Here is a 23,237-nt window from a genome sequence, read left to right on the forward strand (position 1 = left end):
GCTCCGGACCCGCAGCCCTGCCTGCAGCCCCCGAGGCCGGCGCGCGGAGCGGAGCAGCCTCCTGTCCGGCCGGCCGTGGCTGCCCGTGGACCCCGCTGTTGGCGCGGAGGCAGCGCCGCCCCGGGGAGGCCGATCCGGGGTCCGTGCAGCCCCCGCAGGTAGCCGCCCTTGGATTTACCGCCCCCGCCATGGCCCAGTGAAGGATCCCGGGACCGAGCCCGCGCCGCACAAGGTGAGTCTGCCTGGAGCGGGGTGCGCCGCGATCCGCCGCCCCGAGCAGGACCGATGCTCGCCGCGCTGCAGGCGCTGTCTGCCGGGCAGGGCGTTACTGGTGATTTCAGCCCTCGGGCAGTGCAACCGGTGGATCTGATGGTGCCGGGCAGTGTATCACTGGTGACTTCAGCCCTCGGAGCAGTGCTCGCTTGTGCAAGCAGTGAGTCTGATGCTGCGGGGCAGTGCTCGCTTGTGCAACCGGTGGACCTGGTGCTGCAGGGCAGGGCATTACTGGTGATTTCAGCCTTCGGGGCAGTGCTCGCTTGTGCAAGCAGTGGATCTGATGGTGTCGGCAGTGTATTACTGGTGACTTCAGCCCTCGGGCAGTGCTCGCTTGTGCACGCAGTGTATCTGGTGCTGACGGGCATTGCTCGCGTGTGCAAGCAGTGGATCTGGTGCTGCCGGGCAGTGCTTTAATGCTGACTTCAGCCCTCGGGCAGTGCTCGGTTGTGTAAACAGTGGATCTGCTGCTGGGCAGTGTTTTATTGACGTCTGTCCTTGGGGCAGTATTCGCTTGTGCAAGCAGTGGTTCTGGCGCTGCCGGCAGTGCATTAATGTTCATGTCTGCCCTTGGGGCAGTTCTAGCTTGTGCAAACAGGGTATCTGGCCCTGTGAGGCAGTATATTACCGGTGGCTTCTGGTCTCAGGCAGTGCTTGCTTGAGCAAGAAGTGGATGTGGTGCTACCGGGCAGTGCATTACTAGTGACTTCTGTCTGCTCTGGGGCAGTGCTCGCTTGTGCAAAGAGTGGTTCTGGCGCTGTCGGGCAGGACATTACTGGTGACTTCTGTCTGCTCTGGGGCAGTGCTCGCTTGTGCAAAGAGTGATTCTGGCGCTGTCGGGCAGGGCATTACTGGTGACTTCTGTCTGCTCTGGGGCAGTGCTCGCTTGTGCAAAGAGTGGTTCTGGCGCTGTCGGACAGGGCATTACTAGTGACTTCTGCCTGCTCTGGGGCAGTGCTCGCTTGTGCAAAGAGTGGTTCTGGCGCTGTTGGGCAGGGCATTCCTGGTGACTTCTGTCTGCTCTGGGGCAGTGCTCGCTTGTGCAAAGAGTGGTTCTGGCGCTGTCGGGCAGGGCATTACTGGTGACTTCTGTCTGCTCTGGGGCAGTGCTCGCTTGTGCAAAGAGTGGTTCTGGCGCTGTCGGGCAGGGCATTACTGGTGACTTCTGTCTTCTCTGGGGCAGTGCTCGCTTGTGCAAAGAGTGGTTCTGGCGCTGTCGGGCAGGGCATTACTGGTGACTTCTGCCTGCTCTGGGGCAGTGCCCGCTTGTGCAAAGAGTGGTTCTGGCGCTGTCGGGCAGGGCATTACTGGTGACTTCTGTCTGCTCTGGGGCAGTGCTCGCTTGTGCAAAGAGTGGTTCTGGCGCTGTCGGGCAGGACATTACTGGTGACTTCTGTCTGCTCTGGGGCAGTGCTCGGTTGTGCAAAGAGTGGTTCTGGCGCTGTCAGGCAGGGCATTACTGGTGACTTCTGTCTGCTCTGGGGCAGTGCTCGCTTGTGCAAAGAGTGGTTCTGGCGCTGTCGGGCAGGGCATTACTGGTGACTTCTGCCTGCTCTGGGGCAGTGCTCGCTTGTGCAAAGAGTGGTTCTGGCGCTGTCGGGCAGGGCATTACTGGTGACTTCTGTCTGCTCTGGGGCAGTGCTCGCTTGTGCAAAGAGTGGTTCTGGCGCTGTCGGGCAGGGCATTACTGGTGACTTCTGTCTGCTCTGGGGCAGTGCTCGCTTGTGCAAAGAGTGGTTCTGGCGCTGTCGGGCAGGGCATTACTGGTGACTTCTGTCTTCTCTGGGGCAGTGCTCGCTTGTGCAAAGAGTGGTTCTGGCGCTGTCGGGCAGGGCATTACTGGTGACTTCTGCCTGCTCTGGGGCAGTGCCCGCTTGTGCAAATAGTGGTTCTGGCGCTGTCGGGCAGTTCATTACTGGTGACTTCTGCCTGCTCTGGGGCAGTGCTCGCTTGTGCAAAGAGTGGTTCTGGCGCTGTCGGGCAGGGCATTCCTGGTGACTTCTGTCTGCTCTGGGGCAGTGCTCGCTTGTGCAAAGAGTGGTACTGGTGCTGTCGGGCAGGGCATTACTGGTGACTTCTGTCTGCTCTGGGGCAGTGCTCGCTTGTGCAAAGAGTGGTACTGGCGCTGTCGGGCAGGGCATTACTGGTGACTTTTGCCCCCAGGTATAGCTCGCTTGTGCAAAGAGTGGTTCTGGCGCTGTCAGGCAGGGCATTCCTGGTGATTTGCGTTGCGAGTGATTTCTCCCAGTGACTGCGCGTTAAGTGGCTTCCCCACGTGCAGTGAACTTTTAGTTGGTTCATTTCTCGGGCAGTAGCACATCTTAGGCGGCTTGTGCTCTCGGCTGTACTCCTGTGGTGGCTGCTTTTTAGGTTTTGCCTACGCAATGCGTACGAAGTACGCATGCGCTAGCAAAACCTCTTGAGTTTTATGTGGGGTGATGACCCGCCTCTGTCTATCATTGGCTAGCTCCATAAATGGAGGCTAGCCATTGGGAGACAGAGGCTGTCAATCGCGCTTTCTCTTGAAAACGCGATTCGGGGGCGTTTCGCGGTGTTTTTTTAAGCCCCGCCCCTTTGTCCCGGGCCGCGCTGCGATTGGCTGCCGGCCCGGGACACCCCCGTGACGTCATTCCCGGGCCGCGCTGTGATTGGCTGGCCGGCCCGGGACCTGACTTGTTTTTCATTTTCTGCACTGTTTATACTATAGTGAAAAGCAGGATTTGGGGAACATTTCTGACAACAAAAAATTACGCTGTCATGCGGCTGTGACTTTTACTCTACAATCACATCTGCGTCTCGTGTCTCAATCCCTCTCTATGGCTTCCGTGTCGCATGTAGGGACGGCTCCAATATCAGCGTAGCCACCGCCCCTCAACCCCACTTTTACACGTGTGCGCCGCCAGGCGTGTGGGTCCTTGTCCGGGCTGTCCCGAGCTATGCAGCGCTGTACTCCTATACCAGTTTTATCTTCCGTTCGCAAGTCCGAGCCCTTCCTTTATGTTTCAAGCCTTCGACAATCGTGCCAACGAACCATAACAAAAGAAACGCGCATTTGTCTCCTCCACGTGACGTCAGCCAATCACAGCACGGCCCGAAGTCCCGCCCCCCGCAGCCCGGGAGACAGGAGAACAACCATGGCGGGCGCTCTGCCGGGCTCCCGTGAGCTGAGGGAGCCTGGCGGCATCAGAGGCGGGAGAGCCCTGCAGCACCACCACGCCGCCCGTAGTGAGTAGTGCCTCGGCTAATCAGTGTTTTTTTAGGGTTGTACCCTTTTGTCTGTGAGCAGGGCCCCCCTCCCCGTTCCCGCCGGCCCCTCCGCTCGCTGTCCGTGTTCCCCGTTCCCCCCCCATACCCGCTGTCCGTGTGTGCCCCCTCCCCTTCCCATAGCAGCACCTTAAACTGGGGCAACCTGTCCCCAGCCTGGCTAAGAAAAAACAGCTCCACGAGGCAGTGTAAATGTCAGACGATGCGCTATATAAAAACGGTCTATCCACTCCTTTCTCCCCGTCCACCACCAGTGTTCAGACCCCGCCTCCTCCCACAGACATTGCAGCCTCTCCTGGGAGCAGCTCTTGCTCCTACTAATGGACGTTAATGGGTTTCTCCTCCAGGTCGCGCCTGCATTAGCCCAGCCTGAGCTCTCTGATGGCCGCAGAAATCAGCCAAGGAAAGTGTTTTCCTTTAGAGCCACGGTCCCTGGTTCGATCCGGGGTATTTGCTAACAGCTAACAGATAACACCTCCGTGGCATCTTTCTGGAAGGGGGGGGGGGAGTTGGTGTTTACTCATTGCACAGGCCCTATGTATTGTACTCTCTAGGGGCTCGCAGTGTGTGGATGGGGGCTCGCAGTGTGTGGGGGGCTTGCAGTGTGAGGGGGTGCTCTGTGTGTGGGGGGGCTCGCAGTGTTTGGGGGGCTCTGTGTGGGTGTGTGGGGGGCTCTGTGTGGGGGGGCTCTGTGTGGGGAGGGGCTCTGTGTGGGTGTGTGTGTGGGGGGGCCCTGTGTGTGTGTGTGGGGAGGCTCTGTGTGGGAGGGCTCTCTGTGGGTGTGTGTGTGTGGCATTTGCGAGAGATTAGGCTATTGCCATTGTAAATGACAATGCCATTTATTTATCTGTTTTCAAAACGAACACATAAATAAAAATGTTGTCATTTACAATGCCAATAGCTCTAACTTTTACAAAGGCAAAACCGTTGCATTGTAAATGCTTGTTGTAGTAAGAATTTACCACAATTGCACAGGTACAGAATGTGAGCAGTTATTTTCTGTGTTGCTTTTTACACTACATTTTTTAAGTAAAATGCATGTTTCCATCAAATTTAACAAAAAGATTCATTTCATGCTAACATGTCATGTAAAATGACAGATTTGCAATTAGCCAAATTATCATTATTTAAAAAACGTTTTATTTTGCTGAAATTTCATGTAATTAAGCAAAGGTAAATCATGTGAATTTCATACACTCCTATTGGATGGAAAGCATGCAATACATTAACTACAAAGTATCCATCACTGTGTCTTTGTATTGTGAGGCAATGATATTTGGCAAAAGTGTATAATGATGACCATGTGGTAGCCCAGCAGATGTAAGACACCAGCTCGCCTCAGAAGAGAGTCATGGAAGCAGTCTTTCAGAGTATAGTTTTTGGCTAGGACCCAACACATCCTAATATGGAGGACTACTCAACATGAAATAGTTCTTAGGTTTCCCCTTCTTAGCTTAGGTGAGGTCCATAAAGAGCTGATCACCCCCTCTGTCCTGTCGACTAATAGGACCTAACATACCTCATTTCAGTCTGTGCAACCACTCTTCATCTGTGGTTGGATAAGGAGGCTTGAAGAGAGAAGGCAAAGTAAGAGACTGGCTAAAATGAAAGGCAGAAACCACCTAGGGTAAGAAGGATGGGCAGCTTCAAATTAACAACTTACTGTAAAAGGTAGGCAAACTAGGAAGCCTGAAGATCTACAAGCCTACAAGCTGCATTGTTATCACTATCAACAATACTGACTTCAAAGTAAGAAGATAAGCTGCCCAAACTATGCAGTATATCTAAGGGAATGCCGTTTAGAAAGTCAAGACAAGATTAAAATCCCACTGAGGAACAATGAATGAAGTGGAAAGAAACAAATAAAGGAAACCTGTTGAAAATGTGCCACTAATGGTGACCAAACCATTAATATGGCAGCCCAAGCTCCTAACTGTAGTGACCACCAAGCCATGCTCTGCAAGAGACAGCACAAATGGAAGATGTTGGAAAGGTGGGATTTAAAAGGGTCTAGGTATTCTGATTCTCAAAAATGAAGAACTTTGTTCCTGCAACTGTCATAAATGAATTCTGTAGAGGATTTCCTGTTGGCCATGATGACATCCACACTTCACCGGCGAGGCAAAAGGACTCCACCTTACACAGCTCAGTTTCCACATGTTCAGCTGCAGCAGTTAGGGGGTGGGGTGGAAGACCTGCCCATCCTGCTACAAGAGGAGGTTCCCTGTGATTGGGGACAAAATGATGCTTGCCAACTGAAGAGCATACAAAATCCTCCCTGCTCAATCTGGCTTATAAATATTAGCTGGGCATCATCCTCCTGCACATTCTGAAAGGTCTTTTGCCAGAAGCAGAGTATGGCACAAATGTGAGGACACTTCCTGTTCTGAGCTATGGTGAAGAGGTTCATGAATCGAACCTCCAACCAGGACTAGATTACCTCTTTCACTTCAGGGTGTTGTGCTTCAGCGAGATGTGACTGAAAGTGTCCATTCTTACATTGAGTGAATTTGCAATATGAACCGTTTTTAGGAAAGTTCTCATTCACTGCATCGAATGCCACAAGCAAATTAACTCACAACAAAGGTTTTATGGGACCGCATCACCTATGGTCAGGATAAATCTAAATGTGGCTCATTGATATGGAATTAAGATATGTCATCGTGGCAAGGTGGACTGCTTTCAGCACCAACATGTATATATGCAGACATTGCTCCATCAAGGACAAAAAGCCTTGCATTGCAATGTTGCCCAAACGACTCCCCAGCCCATGCAAAAGCTTCTATTACTATGGTAGCCAGTGCTTACCGAAGGCCAAAGGTATAATCTCCACAAAGCTGTAGGGTTCCATCCACAAGTGCAGTACTGGCTGAACTGATTTGAAGAGGTCTAATACAGTCAAGTCAAAAGATTTGTCATCTGCCATCTGGTGTGTGGTACCAGCAAGATGTCTCAGGGTATAAGACATTCAAGACCGGGATCCATATCTGAGTCAGCAATCTCAAAATCATCCCCCAAATATCAGGATCTTTTGAGGAGGTAGAAAATCCTTCATGTGGGTCATATCAAGGTTAACCTCTGCATTGAATGAAGTGAGACTTCTAAGCATCGGTAGCACAGGCCCAGTAATGGGGGAGAGCATTCTGCGAACAGGGATGGGGATACTGCCTTCACTAGCTACTCATCCAAGTATGGAAATTAATTGAATACTGACCATCACAGTGATGCTGCCACGACCACCTACACTTTTGTAAAGACATATGGAGCTGCTGTCAGCTCAGTCAGCTAGACCATGAGCTGATAGCACTAGGATCCCTCTATGAACCTCAGATAACAGCTGAGAGTGGGAAAAACTGGAAGATAGAAATAGGCATCCAACGAATATATGGAAAACAACAAATTCTCTGCATTCAAGACCAGCAAGACCTGCCTGAGGCTAGCATCTGGAGCTTGTATTACTGAATAGCCATGTTCAGAAGGCAGAGATCCAGTAAAGGGATTAGAACGCCATGCCTTGAAGACAGAGGTCTTCAAAATACAGCAGCTCAATGGTCTCAATACTCTTAAGACTCAGGTCTAAGTCCTCCAAATTGAGGAGTGAGTTGGAGAGCTCAACCTGGTGGAAGAAAGGTCATCTGGAGGGAGGAACAGGAAAGTTAGACAGTAGCCCTTGTGGATTTCCTAGGTGGCCCAACAATTCATCATGATCATCTTTCAAACGGTTTATAAGTGGGAGATCTATCTAATAGAGGGTGATACTGTAAGGGGGAAAGTAAGAGATGATTTGAAGAAGCCAAACTGGAAGGGGGTGGTGGAGACACATCTGCTGCTGCTGGTGATGGTATCCTAATAATCTACCCCTTCCCTGAAAGGAGCAGTAAATTTTCTGGGCGTCTGGATCGGCTGAGAACATTGCCTTTGTCAGGACTGCATTGCCCTTGACCAACTTTAATACTTCCCATACTACTGGTGGACCTGTCAAGTGTAGACACTATGTCTAGCAAATGAATTGTCGCCCTATTTTTCTTATAGCGCTCTAGGGAGTAATCAGCATGCTCTCTGAACACTTGCTTGTGATCAAAGGGCAAGTCCATTAGAGTGCCTCCAAAGAAGACAGTGGAATGCATCCAAGTGTGTGGTGCACTGTGACCGTCATGTCCATGGACTGAGATACAGTGTACTTAGAGTCCTGAGGTGTGAACATATCAGCCTAAGAGACAGGTGACATTTGCAATTCATTTGCAATTCAGAGGGTGAGGCTGCCTGAGGAAAAAACCATTTGGCCCATAGAGGTCAGATTTTTCAACTCCTCATCTGGAGGTACTTTGAGAAAGGCATTGGAGTTTAGTTTGAGAGAGAAACTTGAATTATAAGGCGAAGGCTGAGATGAGAGAAATTGAGGGTTCCAAGGGCAGGTCTATATTGCCTGGCTATTTCACTGTGAAACAGAGTCAAAGAGAAACGGATGTTCCCTTTTGGCGAAGTAACCAGGACACTTGCATTTTGTGAAGTCTAAATACAAGACAGCCTTAGTGTTATAGCAAGAAAGGAGGTTATCAGCCAAAGAGTCATCACCTTCTCTGTGGTCACAATCTTTATTAGACCATATACAGCGCTCCACTTAACTTTGGGTAAGGGTTGTCCTAAACAAATACTACAGACGTACACAAATACATTTCAAGGACGTCAGAGCCAAACAATTCTCTCATCTGGGATAAGGTACTCAGCTATGGGTTCGCTATCAACCCTCACTACCTGTATAATCTCAGATGACTTTGAAGGCTTTGAGTCAACTCAGACGGCAGTGTCCGTGTCTGTGCCAGCGGGGCTCCGACTGAATGGGAGAAGGAATCTTGGTAAGCTTCAACTTTTTCTTAGGTGCTTTGGACCAAGCCCCTTGAGACATAGTGTCAGGAAATGTTAATGTCCAATCCATTCGATTCACTAAAAGCCAGATTTATCTTGGCAGATGGGAATACTCTGTTACAAATGTGACGAATATCCAGTCGGTCGTATTCAATCCCATTATATCCTATGGAGATCGTAATACGGCGGACGGTATATTCCATTCACAAAGATCTAAATAAGGCCCAAAGTCCACAGGATTCAGCTCATTAGTGGTAAGTGGCCTGGAGGGGGCAAGAGCTGCCCTGAACAAGACCAGCGTTGAAAATCAGAAGGTTTCAGTCTGGGCAGGAGCCGCAGACTGTGGTGTCATGTTCCAAATCTAAAAACACATGCTAAAGTCATGTGAGTCTGACAAGGACATTTTCTTGTAATATCTGCAACACTTGAGAGTTTTGGATGAGACACTGGACCTCTGTATTACACATCCCGGAAAAAGTGGTTAAGATTAGTTTTATCTAATTAGCAAATGCATGGCTTTCGCACTGTGCTAGCTTAGTGTGAAACAACTACTAACCGTTCTGACACTTTTAAAGTAGCTAAGCCGTATTAGCTGTTTATTTTCGCTTTCTTATAAGCCTCCTGACACACCTCTAATTTCCGTTTAACCTTGAGATGAACCATCCAATTAAGAACCCCCCAGACACTGGCTGCTCCTGTGTGCCTGGACCAGTAATTGCCGTTTGCCTACTGATTCCAAAGGAAGCTTAGATATTTTACCTCTTTCATTGTTTTCTTTGAGAGTCAAGTACGAGTACTTAGGTACATCAAGTGGGTTTTCTTTTAATGTTTGGGAATGTTCTCTGTTTTACATTGTATGGGAGTTTAAAATGTAATCCTGTTAATTTTACTCTTTTTCCAAGATAGCTTTTTCTTTTACTTGTATGTTCCCTTTCGGTAGTTGATGATAAAGGCCCTTTAGTCTCTTTGTGGAGTAGTGTGGCTCACTGGTTAGAGGCAGCAGGCCTGAGAGCAGAAGTCAGCCCGGGACCGGGGTTCAATTCCCGATGCGGCAGGGTCGTGGACCTTGGTCAGCGGACTCGATAATTCTCGCTTCGGTGCTTACTCTAATCAGGGGTTCCACTCGGCAACTCTGGGCATTAGCTTGCCTAATCTCCACAACGGCCCCACCAATTCCGGGGATGCCTGGCTCCACCTTGGGGACTCCCAGCAAGGGACATCCCACAGGGAAAGCCAGGACGGGTTCCCCAGAGTTATACAGCGCCGGGACGCCCCGTTGCTGGGACAGCTGTGCGCTTTACAAGTATACTACATTTACATTTACATTTGCTTAATAGGGTGTCTCATAATATTTGTGCTATTTGAAATTAAATGCTTTGTGTGTTTGGCTTCATTGTTTAATTTTTGCTGAATGTTTTAAATGTTCTTCATCATTAGTTTTTATGTACACTATGCATTGGGTGTTTTATTCGTTTGTATAATGCTGTGTCACATTTTTTAAAGTATGATGTGGATATGCTTTTTATGGATGCATACTAAAAATAAGATAGGAAGATTGCCATGTGCCCCTGCTCCCTCTGATTAGCAGAGGCACTGGCTGCTGATAACACAGGCCCCACAGGGGGAAAGGGTCTCCCTTTTGCCAACAGTTACTAAGAGAGGGGAGCACTGAAGGGGTTGATTGTTTTCACACTTTTTCTGAAAAGTAGGCTCCCTGCAGGTACAGAAGTACTGACAGAGGTTGGAGGAGGCATACGGGACTCTTGGCCATGTGGCAACGATTTTCACCATTGGTCGACGAGCAACAGTTGCATACCACATCTACAGTTCAACCATTCACTATGATTCCCACTTAGATTAATTATTTGCAAACTGATGTCATTGGACACCCTGAAATCTGGCTTGAATACAGCCAAAGTTCACCTATAAGGGACAACTCCAGCCTATGGCAAACATCCCCACAAGGATACAAGCCTCTCATGTAAAGATGGCAAGGGATATCAATGGCTTACTCTGCAAGGCCCTACCCTGTAGCAATATACGGTGGCAATATATATTAGCATAAACAGTGAGTGAGTTAAAACCTTCGCAATTCGCGACAAACACTATTTTAGATAGAAGTTGGAAAGCGTTATGGGGTTCATTTATGCAGATGTATTTACACGATGTTCTGGGCTTTTTACGAGTATGTAAACCTCATAGGTTGAGGCACTGAAAAACAGTTATGCATTGGTTACAACATTAGTGCATCCAGTACTGCCTGCAACTCAGGCGCACAAGCACACACACGTCATTATTCTTTATTGCAGTTGCAGCTGCATTGCTTACCCTCAGGAAGAAAGGGAACTTCTTGCCATAAAAGCCGACTCGAAAGAACTCTGGCTCCAGTCGCTGTTGTTCCATGATGTGATCATAATACGTGGCTTCCATTTTCTGTAAGGAAAAGCAACCAAGTTGACATAATACTAAGTATCAATATGGCAACAGGAATGCTGAAATGGCTTCCCTGATTTAAAAGTCAATCAAAGACCACAGGCTGAAGAATATGTCCAAATAGAACAAGAAGAGTAATAACATGAAATGTATGGTCTGTCATTTCACTGTAACATCTGTGGAACTGAGTTAGACTTTTCTTTACTTGTGGTATCAAAGTTTTAAAATCCAGGAATTCTATATAGTATTGAAGAAGAATGTCACCAAGAAAAGGAGGGGCGAATAAATGATAGGTAAAGAGGGACAGAATGAAGGTGATGCAAGGTGTGTACAGTGAAGAAACAATGGAACCTCAAAAAGATTAAGAAAGCTGAAAAATGGTGGAGGGAAGAAGAAACAACATGAAGGGAAAGCTGTGAAAAAACAACTGTGTTCTTAAGAGTGAGAGAAAATAGTGAGAGCTATGAAAAATGGATCAAAAAAGATAGAATGGCGAGGGAAAGAGTTGGGCAAGAAAAAATAAGGGGATAGATTGGTAAGAGCCTTAATGTTTTCACTTTCTTCACTTACACACGTTATAGCAGTACACAAAGGGATCAACTGAAGACAGGAGTGAACGTAAAGGAAAGTAGTGGGAAGGTGTGGAAGATGAGAGAAATCTATAGTAATGTGAATGTATGGCAATAGCATGTTCTTACCCGTATCCAGCTGAGACTTTGGTAGTCATACAGACTCTCGTACTGATTTGCCAGCTCCCTGCACAGTGGTATCCCAAACTCCCAACACTGCAGAGGGAAATCAAAAGTATGCATGCAGGTCAAATGAGATGCAATTAAAGGCATGGAATACATAGTAATCAACAAACACTCTGGGACGCACCCACTGCAGGTGGCATGAAACACTTTTCTGGGGCTAGGCAGATGACATAGAGAGAATACAGATGGACACCAAGGCATGCCTAAGCCCAGAGGAAGCGCCATTTTAAGAATGGGATCACTGGCAGGTTTTAGAAAAATAATATCACCACAGGAGTCTGGAAACAGGCATAGAATAAAAAAGGAGGCAGGAGATACAGGTGCAGTTTAAGAAATATTGTAAGCAGGGATAATGACCAAATAATTCCTTTCACTGCATATGCACACAGACATATGGAGAATGAGACAAGCATAGAGCTACAAAGCAGTAACTAATATGCAGTTACAGAGTAGCCAAATACTAACAATACAAAAACTGTATTTCTTATGATGAATGCATCTGTATTATATTGGCAGAGTACAAAATGTTGACTCAGTATTCGCATCCTGCTTTTAGTCGTGTTCTACAACATACAACGACCTCTTCATGTGAGATCCATCTCACACTTCAGTCAGGTAAATGTCTCCACCATCTATATCCAAGCACATTTTTCTCCATTTTTGTATAGGTTTCTCCACAGGTGTGCTGCCACCACTGCCATGACCATTACGATACCTGTTGATATGGATTTAAGGTAAAATACCTTGGGCCTGATTAAAATATTGGTGCTCTCATAGCCATCCCACAGCGGTAGAGGGACCGAGTACTCCGCTAAGCAGGCAGCCTCCCTGTCTGCCGCATTACGACTTTCCTGTGGGGCTGGCGGTTTCAGTTTGGCAGAGTGATGACAGCAGTACATGTCGCTACGAGCAAGAATGCAATGCTGGCCAGAATGCTGACTGCGAACACGCCCACAACGTGATTCCAGCCAGTCAGCCTTATGTGTACATTGTTGAATGAGCTGTGGAATTCATGGCGACCATGAACAAAGGTATTGGAGTGCTTAACATGTGCACCAGTGCCAGTAAACATGGGCACAATCACACTCTGCACACTTCTTTTTTGGGCACATTTACTGCCTTTCTGCTAACTCATGCATAGCAATATTCCCACCAGGGAAAGGTCAACAGAAGGACAGTTCGTAATATGTCCGTCAGTAAAAATGCTGCCTCTCCCGCCACAGTAGCGGGAATGTTTGAGCGACTTTGCGGTGGTCTTCCTGTTGTGTTTCTAATCGGGCGGTCGGACTGCCAGAAAAGCTACGGTGGTTCCATTACCGCCATCATCGTAATCGCCCCCAAGTCTTTCAATGAAATATATTCCCTTCTTACTCTGAAGAGTAAGAACCTTCTGGTTTGTGGGTTAATCTAAATGCACATAGGCTGATTAATTAGCACATTTACTATTCCATTAAATTGCCGTGGTGCATCCTGAATCTCAGCAATGATGGCCATACAAACTGTTGTTGTAAGCCACTACCCTTTTTCATGACTATTATTAACCTCAAAAGATAAAGAAACCCAATTAATCTAATTTTGATTTGCCTACTTTACAGCCCATCTCTCTACGAGCATTATAAACTAATTGGGTAAACCAGAGCCCTAGGACCTGGGTAAGGTACGGCACATGAAAGAGTATGGCCCTACTGGCATTTACTTAGAAGAAAAAGAAAAATACGATATTCATTTATGAATTACAATAGTGGCGAGAGAGGAATATATGATATTACCACGATTACAAGTTCCACGCATGGCATTACCACGCGAATTTTAGTTCGCAAGTGGCTTTACCACGCTGGAATTTGCAACGAAGGATTATACCACGCATTTTAACGTCCTTTAAGCACAAACGATAAAGATTAATTTCTTACCTGACACCTTCCTGTCTTTCACCAGCAGCCCTAACTTCAATTCACCATCGAAACAAGCGTCAAAACACGTCTACCAAAACTAAAAAAGGACTGCTATTTTCACGTACACGGCACGTCTTTGGGGGAGGCACTTTCCTTTTTCTTCGGTGGTACTGAAGTTCGTTTTTTTAATTTAAGTAATCCGCTCCTTTGTTTGTTTTTTTGGGGGGGAGACCCCCCCAGCCCCCCTCCGAGCCCCCCCCCTTCCCCCCAAGCCCACGCCCCCCCTGCCCCCCCAAGCCCACGCAGAACGACTTGAAGAAATACCACGTCTCCCCCCCAGCCCGTGGTAAAGACGTCGTGGAAGGCACCCTCGTTGTAAAGACGTTTGCGTGGTAAGTGTCACGTGGTAAACGTTATTAGTGGTAATGCCTTCGTGGTAAATGATGTTTCCCGCGAGGGAGACACACATTGAAATTGTAAATCCAATTTAAATGTTTAAAAATGTTTTGGTAATATATACCTTCGTTAAAAAATTCCTCTTATCATGGTTGCTCCAAAATAGTGCATAGGAAAGTGTTTATAGAAGTACTAGTGCAAAGTGATCAGAAGAATAGTAATACACAAAATATGTTTGTATGGCTTTCACCAATGGCTCAGGAAACTCAGATTAGTCACAGTAAATAGCCTGTCTGAAACAACAACTCCTTTGCTCAATGTCAAATCAGAACAGATTCAGAGATTTACATTAGTTGCTACTTTGAAGTTATCCCATTCCACCTCTATAAAAAACTACTGACAAGAACAAAGTCGAAAAAGTGATAAGAAGAGCCAAAGTATTACACGCATCACTTCCACGGTGTGATCACTGCAAACTTCCTTTTACCATCTTTGTTGAGTTTGAAGTCCAATATTTCCCAAACTACTGTTTGTGCAGGGATCTGAATGGGGAGATGTTTAATAAATATTGCGCCTTCACAGTGTTCCCATAACACATTTTTCTAAGAAATATTCGGGGAAATGCCTAGAAAGAGGCAAAACATGCTGATTTTGGTGTGGTAGCTATTGCATCCACATGTTATGCATTGTTTCCAGGGCAGAAACTTGCAATCGGAAGAGTTATCACAACAGGAAAATACCTCACACCAGTAAATTAATGTTTAACAGAAGCAGTAAATACCCCTTCAGAATCACTCAACTTGTAATCAGGCCCTTGTTCTCTAAAAGGCCCATGTAATTTATATACTTTTGCCAGTTATTCATTATAGTTCTTAAAATTCCAATGCTGATCTGTGATTAACAGTTTCTCTTAAAAGCATAACAACTAGTTATTCATAATCACTAAATGCACATATGCTAGTCTATATCCTCTAATACCCACGGTCAATGAAGGTCTTTCATATTTATACCTGGATATAGCATACAATTAGTAGAGAAGTAAAAAGTCACAGTTGTTTGTGAGGATCTTCCATCACCTGGACAAAGGAGGGTAGAGTGGTTCCATCGTTCTCCATCCCAGAGAGAAACTAAGCATATGACTGATTAAACGAAATATAATTCTAGTTAACATTCTTTTTATATAGGTTTGTTGCCTAAACCAAAATATGTTTTAGGGCCAGGATGCTTCTCAAGGGAATGTCGTTTTTACAAAGCTGTTATTTATCTCTAATGATTCATTTTCAGCAGGTCAGTTTGTCAATACTACAATTGTATGACGCACCTATCTACGGAATCTGTCTGGATTATTCAGACTTTAATGTCATATCAGCCAAGTTTAAAAAAACTGCAACTTCATCCACATTAATGATGAGAGAGAAAGCTGGCAAGCTTTAGTTCTTATTCTAAATACGACACCTGCAGACCTTGATTTAAAATGAAGACTGATATTGAATTGGGCAAAAAAAGACAACTTCTGAGGAATCTATATTTCTAAGTGTGCATAGAAGCATGTGTTCTCAGATGCAAGTGCCAACAATAATCACGTATCTCATCAATACAGATTTTACTCATCTACCAGATTAGTTTGGATCATAAATTCACTGCAGAGGTGAAAAGTGTTCTCTGTACTTGCGTCAAGCATGCCCACTGTACAGTAGGTTTAGACAATTTTAACAGTGGATTAAAAATCAACCCCTCGCCTTTGACCCTCACTATTTACTGTTTGAAAATGATTTGGTCTACTTGCCATGATGCCTGAATTGGCACCAAGTTATAGGGAGTTGGCCATGCAGTGTGCTAAGATGAAGAGGCTACTGGCCTGACCAACAGCTCATAGCTAGGTCCTGCCATAGCTGAAAGCATCAAGGAACTTGTGCTTTGAGCACTATTAGAAATATCTTGCTCAAGACTCCAAAACCTTGTGTCTCTACATAGTGTCAGCATCAAGAGACATCTATGGTGCATGGCCTGGGAATTTGCTTGAGCAACCTATTACTGTTGGAAGAAACCTTTAGGTATGGAATTTCTGAAATGTGATCATGGGACAAAAAATTTTCAACGATTTCCTTCCGGTGGATTGCATAGCACTTTAAAAGACAAAATAGCAAAATAGCTTTATTTTTCTGATATCTACCAGCCTTACAAACAAGACTATTGCAAGCCTGGACTTGACATTTCCTCCTCTCAAACACTACTTGCATGTGCATGGGATCCCTGAATGTCAATTGTAGGAAGCCAGGAGTAGCAGCTACTTCACCTACAAATCCCTTTGGTTATCTTAGATTTGTTCTTACTTCCCCTGGTCTGAAGGACCAAGAAGGCTGTGGCACTAGCGAAAGGTATACAGGGCTCTGAGAGCTTCTTTAACTTTCCGTAGTTTCCACTGTTTGCCTTCCCTAAGCCTTCATCAGCCAATATTAGGCTGTTAAAGGCATAAGTATGGACAATATGTCAATGAAGTGATGTCATGAACCGCATCAAATGGTGAGTGATGACACATCCATTGCCCTTGGCATTTTGTTAAGTCAACACCAATGAAGAGATCAGAGACATATGTACTTGTCATTCAGAATTGGCTTCTATATGACCCTGAAGCTTGGTAAGGAGCCATCTGCATAAATGCCTGCCAGCTAACACCAAGGCTTATTAAGTATTTCATCACATAATATGAATCACTGGCTGCTGAACTGATATACCTTGCCCTTGTTGAAGTAGTGGATGATCTTCCGACAAAGACCCTCTTTGCGTTGCCACTCTGTCTGTGCTTGGTAGTGTAGGAACTCGCGCAGAGGTCGGTCTTCCCATTGCAGCAGCTCCCAGTACAAGAGAAGAGTGAATGCAGCCTCTGTTGGATAAGCACCAGGAAATTTATCAGTAAAAATCCTAAGTAGTTTTTAAAAAAACCTCTACAAGATCACTAGCTTATATCTTCTATCTTCTGACAAAAGAAAGCCCAAAATCAGACAAAATAGCAAAAATAATTAAACTCTTAGAATAACATGATTGAAAATCAATTTACGTTTTGTCAACCTGCTTCATGGATGTTAAGACTGCCACTAAAAGTTTTAACTCTATCATTAAATTCACACATATTAGGCAGTCATAGATATACCACTCAGATAACGACAGTCATAAGAAGCACTTGCGTCTTTGTCGTTTTTGTGGGTGCTCATTAGAGACGATCATCTGAGGGTTTTTAGCATGTAGATGAATGCTGTTGAGTGTTTCTTTCTGTATGTGTGAATCCAAAAGGTACTTACTAAGAATTATCTCACAGTGATGTAACAATTGATGATCCCTGGTCATTCTCTTGCTTCGTTCAATTCTATATTTACAGATATGTTACATGTTCACCACAATAACCCACTGGTGAAAGTCTTAATGAGGGGGTGAGAAGTGTGTGCTGGTCAGAGAAATAGGGTAAATCTGAATTTGTGCAACTTTGTGACAATGAAAAACTCTAAATACCAGTATTTTACTTCTTAAGGTTTACATTTCCATCACATAGCATGCACAGTTACTCACCAGTGTAATTCTCAGCTTGAAGGTGCATATCACAAAGTTTATGAATGTAGCGGATGTACATCTCCTCCTTATTAATTTCTGATTTATAAAAATTCTGTGAATAGAAAGTTGAAACAACAATAGTAACTAGATTATAGTCAGGGTCCGGGCCACTAATCGGTTCATTTAGCTCATCTATTCCTTAATTTAGACATCTTTTTACTCAAAGGCTTTTAACAATGTTTACAAAATAAAACAAATCAATAACAGTTTTAAAAAGAAAGGCGCTTATGATCTAATGCAACAATTCAAATTAGATAAAGAAAGGAGTTCCTTTAAGCTGGGAGGGTAAGACTATATACCCTTGATTATGAGTTTGGTGGAAAAACTGCCAAAATCCAACAGCTGATACATACAGATTGTGTGGGGTACGACAAATGACATGCACACTAAATAAAGCTGACTTTCAGTTTATGTTCCCCCAGAATCGATGTTTAACACATGCAACAATAACTGACCAAGCAATATTCGATGTGTTAAATATTGAATGTGTGCCACAATCTGGGTGCAATAAATACTGTACACTATAAATAGCACATCAGGAAGTGCTCATTTTCAGGCATGGAAGGCCCCTGTATGACCAAAATAACTCCTAGACAGCAGAAATAGAAAAAAGTAATCCACACAAGGAGCTTAGTACACCTCCAAAGCACACCTAACCTTCTACTTCTTGGGTGGGAGAGTTCAGGCAGCCATTTTGTGTAGTCAAAAGTGCCACAAACTCGAAAAACAGAATCCATGACCATCATTTTACATTACTCAGTCATCAAAAGCAGAAACCTGCCAAAGTAGGGTTTGGGGGTCATGAGCTGGAGGTGGTAATACAAGGCCTTGCTCATGCTAAAGACCCCATCAAAAATCAGAGCACACCTATCAAAGGGCACAATTGAAAAAAATGAATACAGTATCAACATATCTATGTGATGCCGAGGACGTCAAAAAGAGGTTCCATGATCTGAAGCCATACACAACCCCTACTGCACATTGCGTGGTACCTATTGACAAGAATCCTATTACTGCTAGCATTTTCTGAAGGGTGAATGGCAGTATGGTGCTCTCTTTTGGGCTTCAGGTAATCCCTTCATGATGCTACTATGTTTTCACCAGTGCCCATATTGACCTTGTATGTCCTTAGGATCTCGGGCAGACTCACGCTTAGGAGACCAAGCCTTAATCTGTCATCTTGCATTGCTGCAACATTTGAGGTCATGGCTGGATGGCCTACTTTCCATCCTCATTCATGCTGCAGTGCCTGTTGTAGCAGAACATGGATATGGTATAGCATGAGGTAGTAGCCTAGTATGACTGTATGAATGATGGTGTATCGCGGAATGGAAGTGTGATCTGTTGCAATTAACCTGTGAGTGCCTCACCTTTCTGTTTATGCAGTCTGGGCCTGTATAAAGGCACGTGGGAATTTATTTAAAGCTCAAACAATGTATTTATCGTGTTTTCTGTGCATTTCTGTGTAGTAATGTGCTTCAATGCCCATAGGAATCAATGGGCATTACCGAATCGGAATTTTACAGAATCGGTAAATACCGAATCTTAACGATTCGGTATTTACCGAGTCTGTGTTACCTACACCCCCTCCCCCCTCTGTTTTACCACTTCTTAAATACCGAATCGGTAAAATTCGGTATTTAAGAAGTGGTAAAATAGAATTACCTACATCTGGCCCCTGAGAGGTAAACACTGATTCCACAGCAAATTCTCACTATTCCCTTCACAAACTTCTAATAGAAGGTATGTACCGCACCCAGTACATATCTCACCCTTGATATTGGTATTCACCAGCTGTGGTAAGTACTACAACGTTTACCGAGGCATTTGTAATCAAGGCTACGTAGTTTAAATTTGATTTATGCCATAGACCGGCCTCCTTTCACAAATCAAAGCTGTATTAATGTGTTGTAAGTAAATATAGAATGTATCATGGAGGATTAAAAAATAACTGAATTGATATCTGTTGGGAAGCACCAAAGAGAACACAAATAAAAGGTGAAACCGTCCATCTTCAACAGCTACACCAGTCAATCAATGGGAGAGAAATTATACTATTATTGAGTGAAGATGGGCAGTACCTTTTAAATGTTTTTACAATTATGATGCTGATCACTAATAATTTTAATACCTGGACAGTAGGATTCTTGTTACATTCAGGTTCCTTTTCAAACATGGTGGATTTAACAATCGCGCTTTTAGAGAGATTAGCTTGTTGGCAGTAAAAGTGTTGATTTTTTTGTACCTAATGTCTTAACCAGCCCCTAGGGCTTATTCTGCAATTGGGTTGCAACTTCCAACACCATTTGTGTAATGAAGAAGTTCTGCATCATCGTTTGTGCAGAACATGCCTTTGATAACTTTCTCTCGCTTTCTCTCGCTTTCAGTTAGTAACAGATACATAGGGTAGAACTCTTTTGTGTAAGTTTATTATTGATTGCTACATGTCACTCTTAGGCTTACGCCCTGTTGCAGGGGTGGAATAAACAGAATTGAATACAAAAAAACAGTTTCACCAACATTACTAAAAAAATGTGTACCCCCTTTTTTTGTCCGAATGAAACACTTTGGGCCGATTCCAATCTCGCACAGAAAGCCCTACGACCGACTCTGTCCCATAGAGCTTGCCGACCGACTCGTGCTCTAGGTCTCCGAGCAACAGAGCACGATGCACTGCAGCGCTGCGGACACGGGTCGCTCGGAGCCCCATTGAAGTCAAACGGAGCCTGTGGTACGTCGCGTACAAAGGGTTCCATCGTGAAAAATGTAGGTCTTGAAAAAAGGCACCCCCTTTTGCGTGTTGGTGTCATTGCCCCCGCAACGTACACGCATGGGTGAGGGGGACTCCTGGGTCTCCCTGTTGTCCGAGTCCTAGAGCCCTGGGTGAAGGGGGGTCCAGCACGGACCCCTGAAGTACGCTTCCCGGAGCTTTCTGGAGCCGAAGGCTCCGACTCGCACTGGCTGCTCACAACGTGCATCGTACTTGGCCGGCCGGAAATCGAACGCATTGCGTCATAAACGTCGGACAACTTTGAGTCGCTCAGGAGGCATGGCTGATGGGTATGAGTCGGTTGGACAGCGAGGCGATTATCGCATCGTACTTGCTCGCTCGTACAGCTGTATGAGTCACATGGAAATCACTCGTTCGACTCGGACTCGCTACTGGCGGATGCCACTAGTTGCCCTCCCGGGCGAGATCGTAATTAGCCCCTTTGTGTTAAAATACACATCGCTACCAAAGCTATCTACACCCTGAAGTGCAAATTCTAAAACAGTGGGTCGAAGGATGAATTAATAAGATAAGCAAGGTTTGGGCTTGAATGTTCCCATGAGGAGCACTGTCAGTACTGATATGCATTAGGTTGGCCTCTGGGGTTGATTAAGTGCTTGATGGAATTCAATGTCTACCCACTTGATTCCGAGTCAGGCGTACATCAAATGTTACACAGAAGGAGTAACATTTACTCTGGCAGTTTGAAATGCACTTAGACCGCTCAACTGAGTAGGTGTCATCAGAAGTAAGTCATCCAACTGTCCATCCTATTTAGAGTGGATGATCAGATGGCTTTTATTTACCCACGATCATTGCCAGGTATATCCTGGTGATGAGGGATGATAAAAAAAAGAAAAAATACACCCAAGCCATGGGAGAAAGCTCATGAGGGGGTCATTCTTTTTTTTTTCAAAAGCAAAAAAAGAGTTTGTTTTTGAAAAATAAAAAACTTTGGAAAAGTTTGATGAGCAGCTGTCATGTTTGATGGAGCCATCCGTTTCCTCCATGATGGGAACTGCCATGACCGCAGTTCCTGCCAAGGTGTAGAGTTGTCCATTGGGCTGGCGGACAACTCTATATTGGTGGGGCAAAGTAAAGGCAGTAAAGTTTCCCTCCATCCTATCCGCCTTTACGCCATCTGCTAAATGCTAAGCATGACCCTCTCTTTAGAGTGACACATTTGGTGAAAAATTGTGGCCTGGAATGCGTCTCAAAGGCATTGCCAGTGGTTATACTATTTTCAATAATTCATCCCTCCCCCTTTTGGGTGGTTAGGTACCAGTAGTATGCTTGGAAACCTACGGCTGGGGTAGCTTTCCAAGCCTACTACTGCCAATGTTTGTGAATTCAAAAAAGAAACTAAATATGCATTCATTCAAAGAGTACATCTATGGGTACACATTTGCTACACACTGTCACCATAGTGAAAAAGGCCCCTTCCCTTGTAGCCACAGTAGAAGGGGGGACCAAGCCTGTGTCAGGTGAGGTGCCTCAACTACGGGCATCCACCAGATCCTCATGCCAAGTCTCCTCTGTATCATCCAATGGGTAGTGATATTCACTAGGTTGCCATACCCCTCCCATCCCCCCGTACTAGGTCTGTGAAAGGCAAAAGGCCCTGGCTCCAACCCAGAAGGCATGGCTCCGTTTGGTGCTGGAACTGTTGTTGTGCGATGACGGTCATACTCTGCGTCATAGTTGAGGACAATGAGGATGCTGTTGCTGATGGGTGTCGATGGGACAAGGGATGTTGGTATAAGAGTAAACTCCAGAGCAGGTCTTGGTTTTGCTGACAGCGCCGCTTCCAGTCCAGCACTGGATCCAATGGGCCTGACTGGCACCAAGGGTGTACCCTCCTGCAGAAACCAAGTAGAGGAGGGGTCCGCAGCCCAAAAATGGGTGTATGGCCTCATAGAATTCTCTTAGTTGGGTGGGGGTCGCTCCTGCTCTGGGAAATAAGAGCAGTGAGGAGTCAACCCTGACTGGGGCTCCACAGAGGCAAGGGGTCTGGAGTGTTGACACTGCCTCATCTCGTCCGAGGATTTGGAAAGACATGGAGTAGTTAAAGAATTACTCGACCTCCTAGACCGAGCAGTCCCTGGACCTTCCACGCAACCCACCAACTGGGCATCTATCAATGATGTCTGTCTGTGACAGGCGCCACATGGTTTGAAACTAGATGTTTTCTTGGGGGACATCCTGTCACACCAGGAGAAAGATTTTCTCAAAAAATTGTTTGACAAAAACTCTTAAATTAAAGCCAGTCGAAAAGTAACTGAGGATAGTGCTTCCAGATCTGCACTATCTGGTGTGAAAAGGAAAGAACTGACTTCAACGCATCAAGAGTGAGACATCCGGTGTGGACAGCGCTGACTTTGATCTGAATGATGCCACTTACTGGCACACAGGGTTACTGCTCGAAAAATGTCTACTGCCAGTCTGACACCTGTGGATAATTCTAAGGTGAGGAATCTGCGACTAAAAATCTCTATCAGTTACCATTGTATTGCAGCAGCATTACATATACACCTTGTTTTACATGTAATTGGTAAATTGATCCTTAAATATTTTATGATACAGGCCCTGGATTCAAATATCAGTGAACTTCAATTTTATGCTTGTTCAATGAGTGATCAGAACATAACATGCGAATTTTCAGTCCATGAGAGTATGGGAGCATTTCAAATTTGTGTTCCTAGGAAAGAAAAGCAGGGACTGTTAATCAACACTCAACTGTGAAGCCTCAGCCAGCCGCGAAAATGCTTTGCCAGTGGGCCATCCAGTGGCGGCGGGCGCAGGTAAGCGCAGTAGGGCGGTGGGACGGCATGTGGAAGTTGACAGACGGAATAGGTAAAATTAAATAAATAAACAAAACCTAATACATTGTCTGTCGACTTCCCCCCCTGGCCTGCCCCACCCTGCTCCACCGCACTTATCTGCACCTGCCACGAAGTGTGGCCAGCCAACACAGAACTGCCA

At 45.6% G+C, this 23,237-nt stretch overlaps 1 protein-coding gene across 1 annotated transcript in view; it reads right to left on the bottom strand.

Annotated features, from left to right (window-relative positions):
• DOCK3 (dedicator of cytokinesis 3) overlaps positions 1–23,237 on the bottom strand; it is a 1,382,531-nt gene that overhangs the window by 136,188 nt on the left and 1,223,106 nt on the right. The window contains exons 36-39 of the mRNA XM_078661294.1: positions 17,444–17,537; positions 16,615–16,763; positions 11,535–11,621; positions 10,732–10,836 (exon numbers count right to left, since the gene is read on the bottom strand). Coding sequence (XP_078517420.1) covers positions 10,732–10,836; positions 11,535–11,621; positions 16,615–16,763; positions 17,444–17,537 — 435 coding nt within the window. The remainder of the gene's footprint in view (positions 1–10,731; positions 10,837–11,534; positions 11,622–16,614; positions 16,764–17,443; positions 17,538–23,237) is intronic.

The sequence above is a fragment of the Lissotriton helveticus genome, chromosome 9, assembly GCF_964261635.1.
Source record: "Lissotriton helveticus chromosome 9, aLisHel1.1, whole genome shotgun sequence".
NCBI lineage: Eukaryota > Metazoa > Chordata > Amphibia > Caudata > Salamandridae > Lissotriton > Lissotriton helveticus.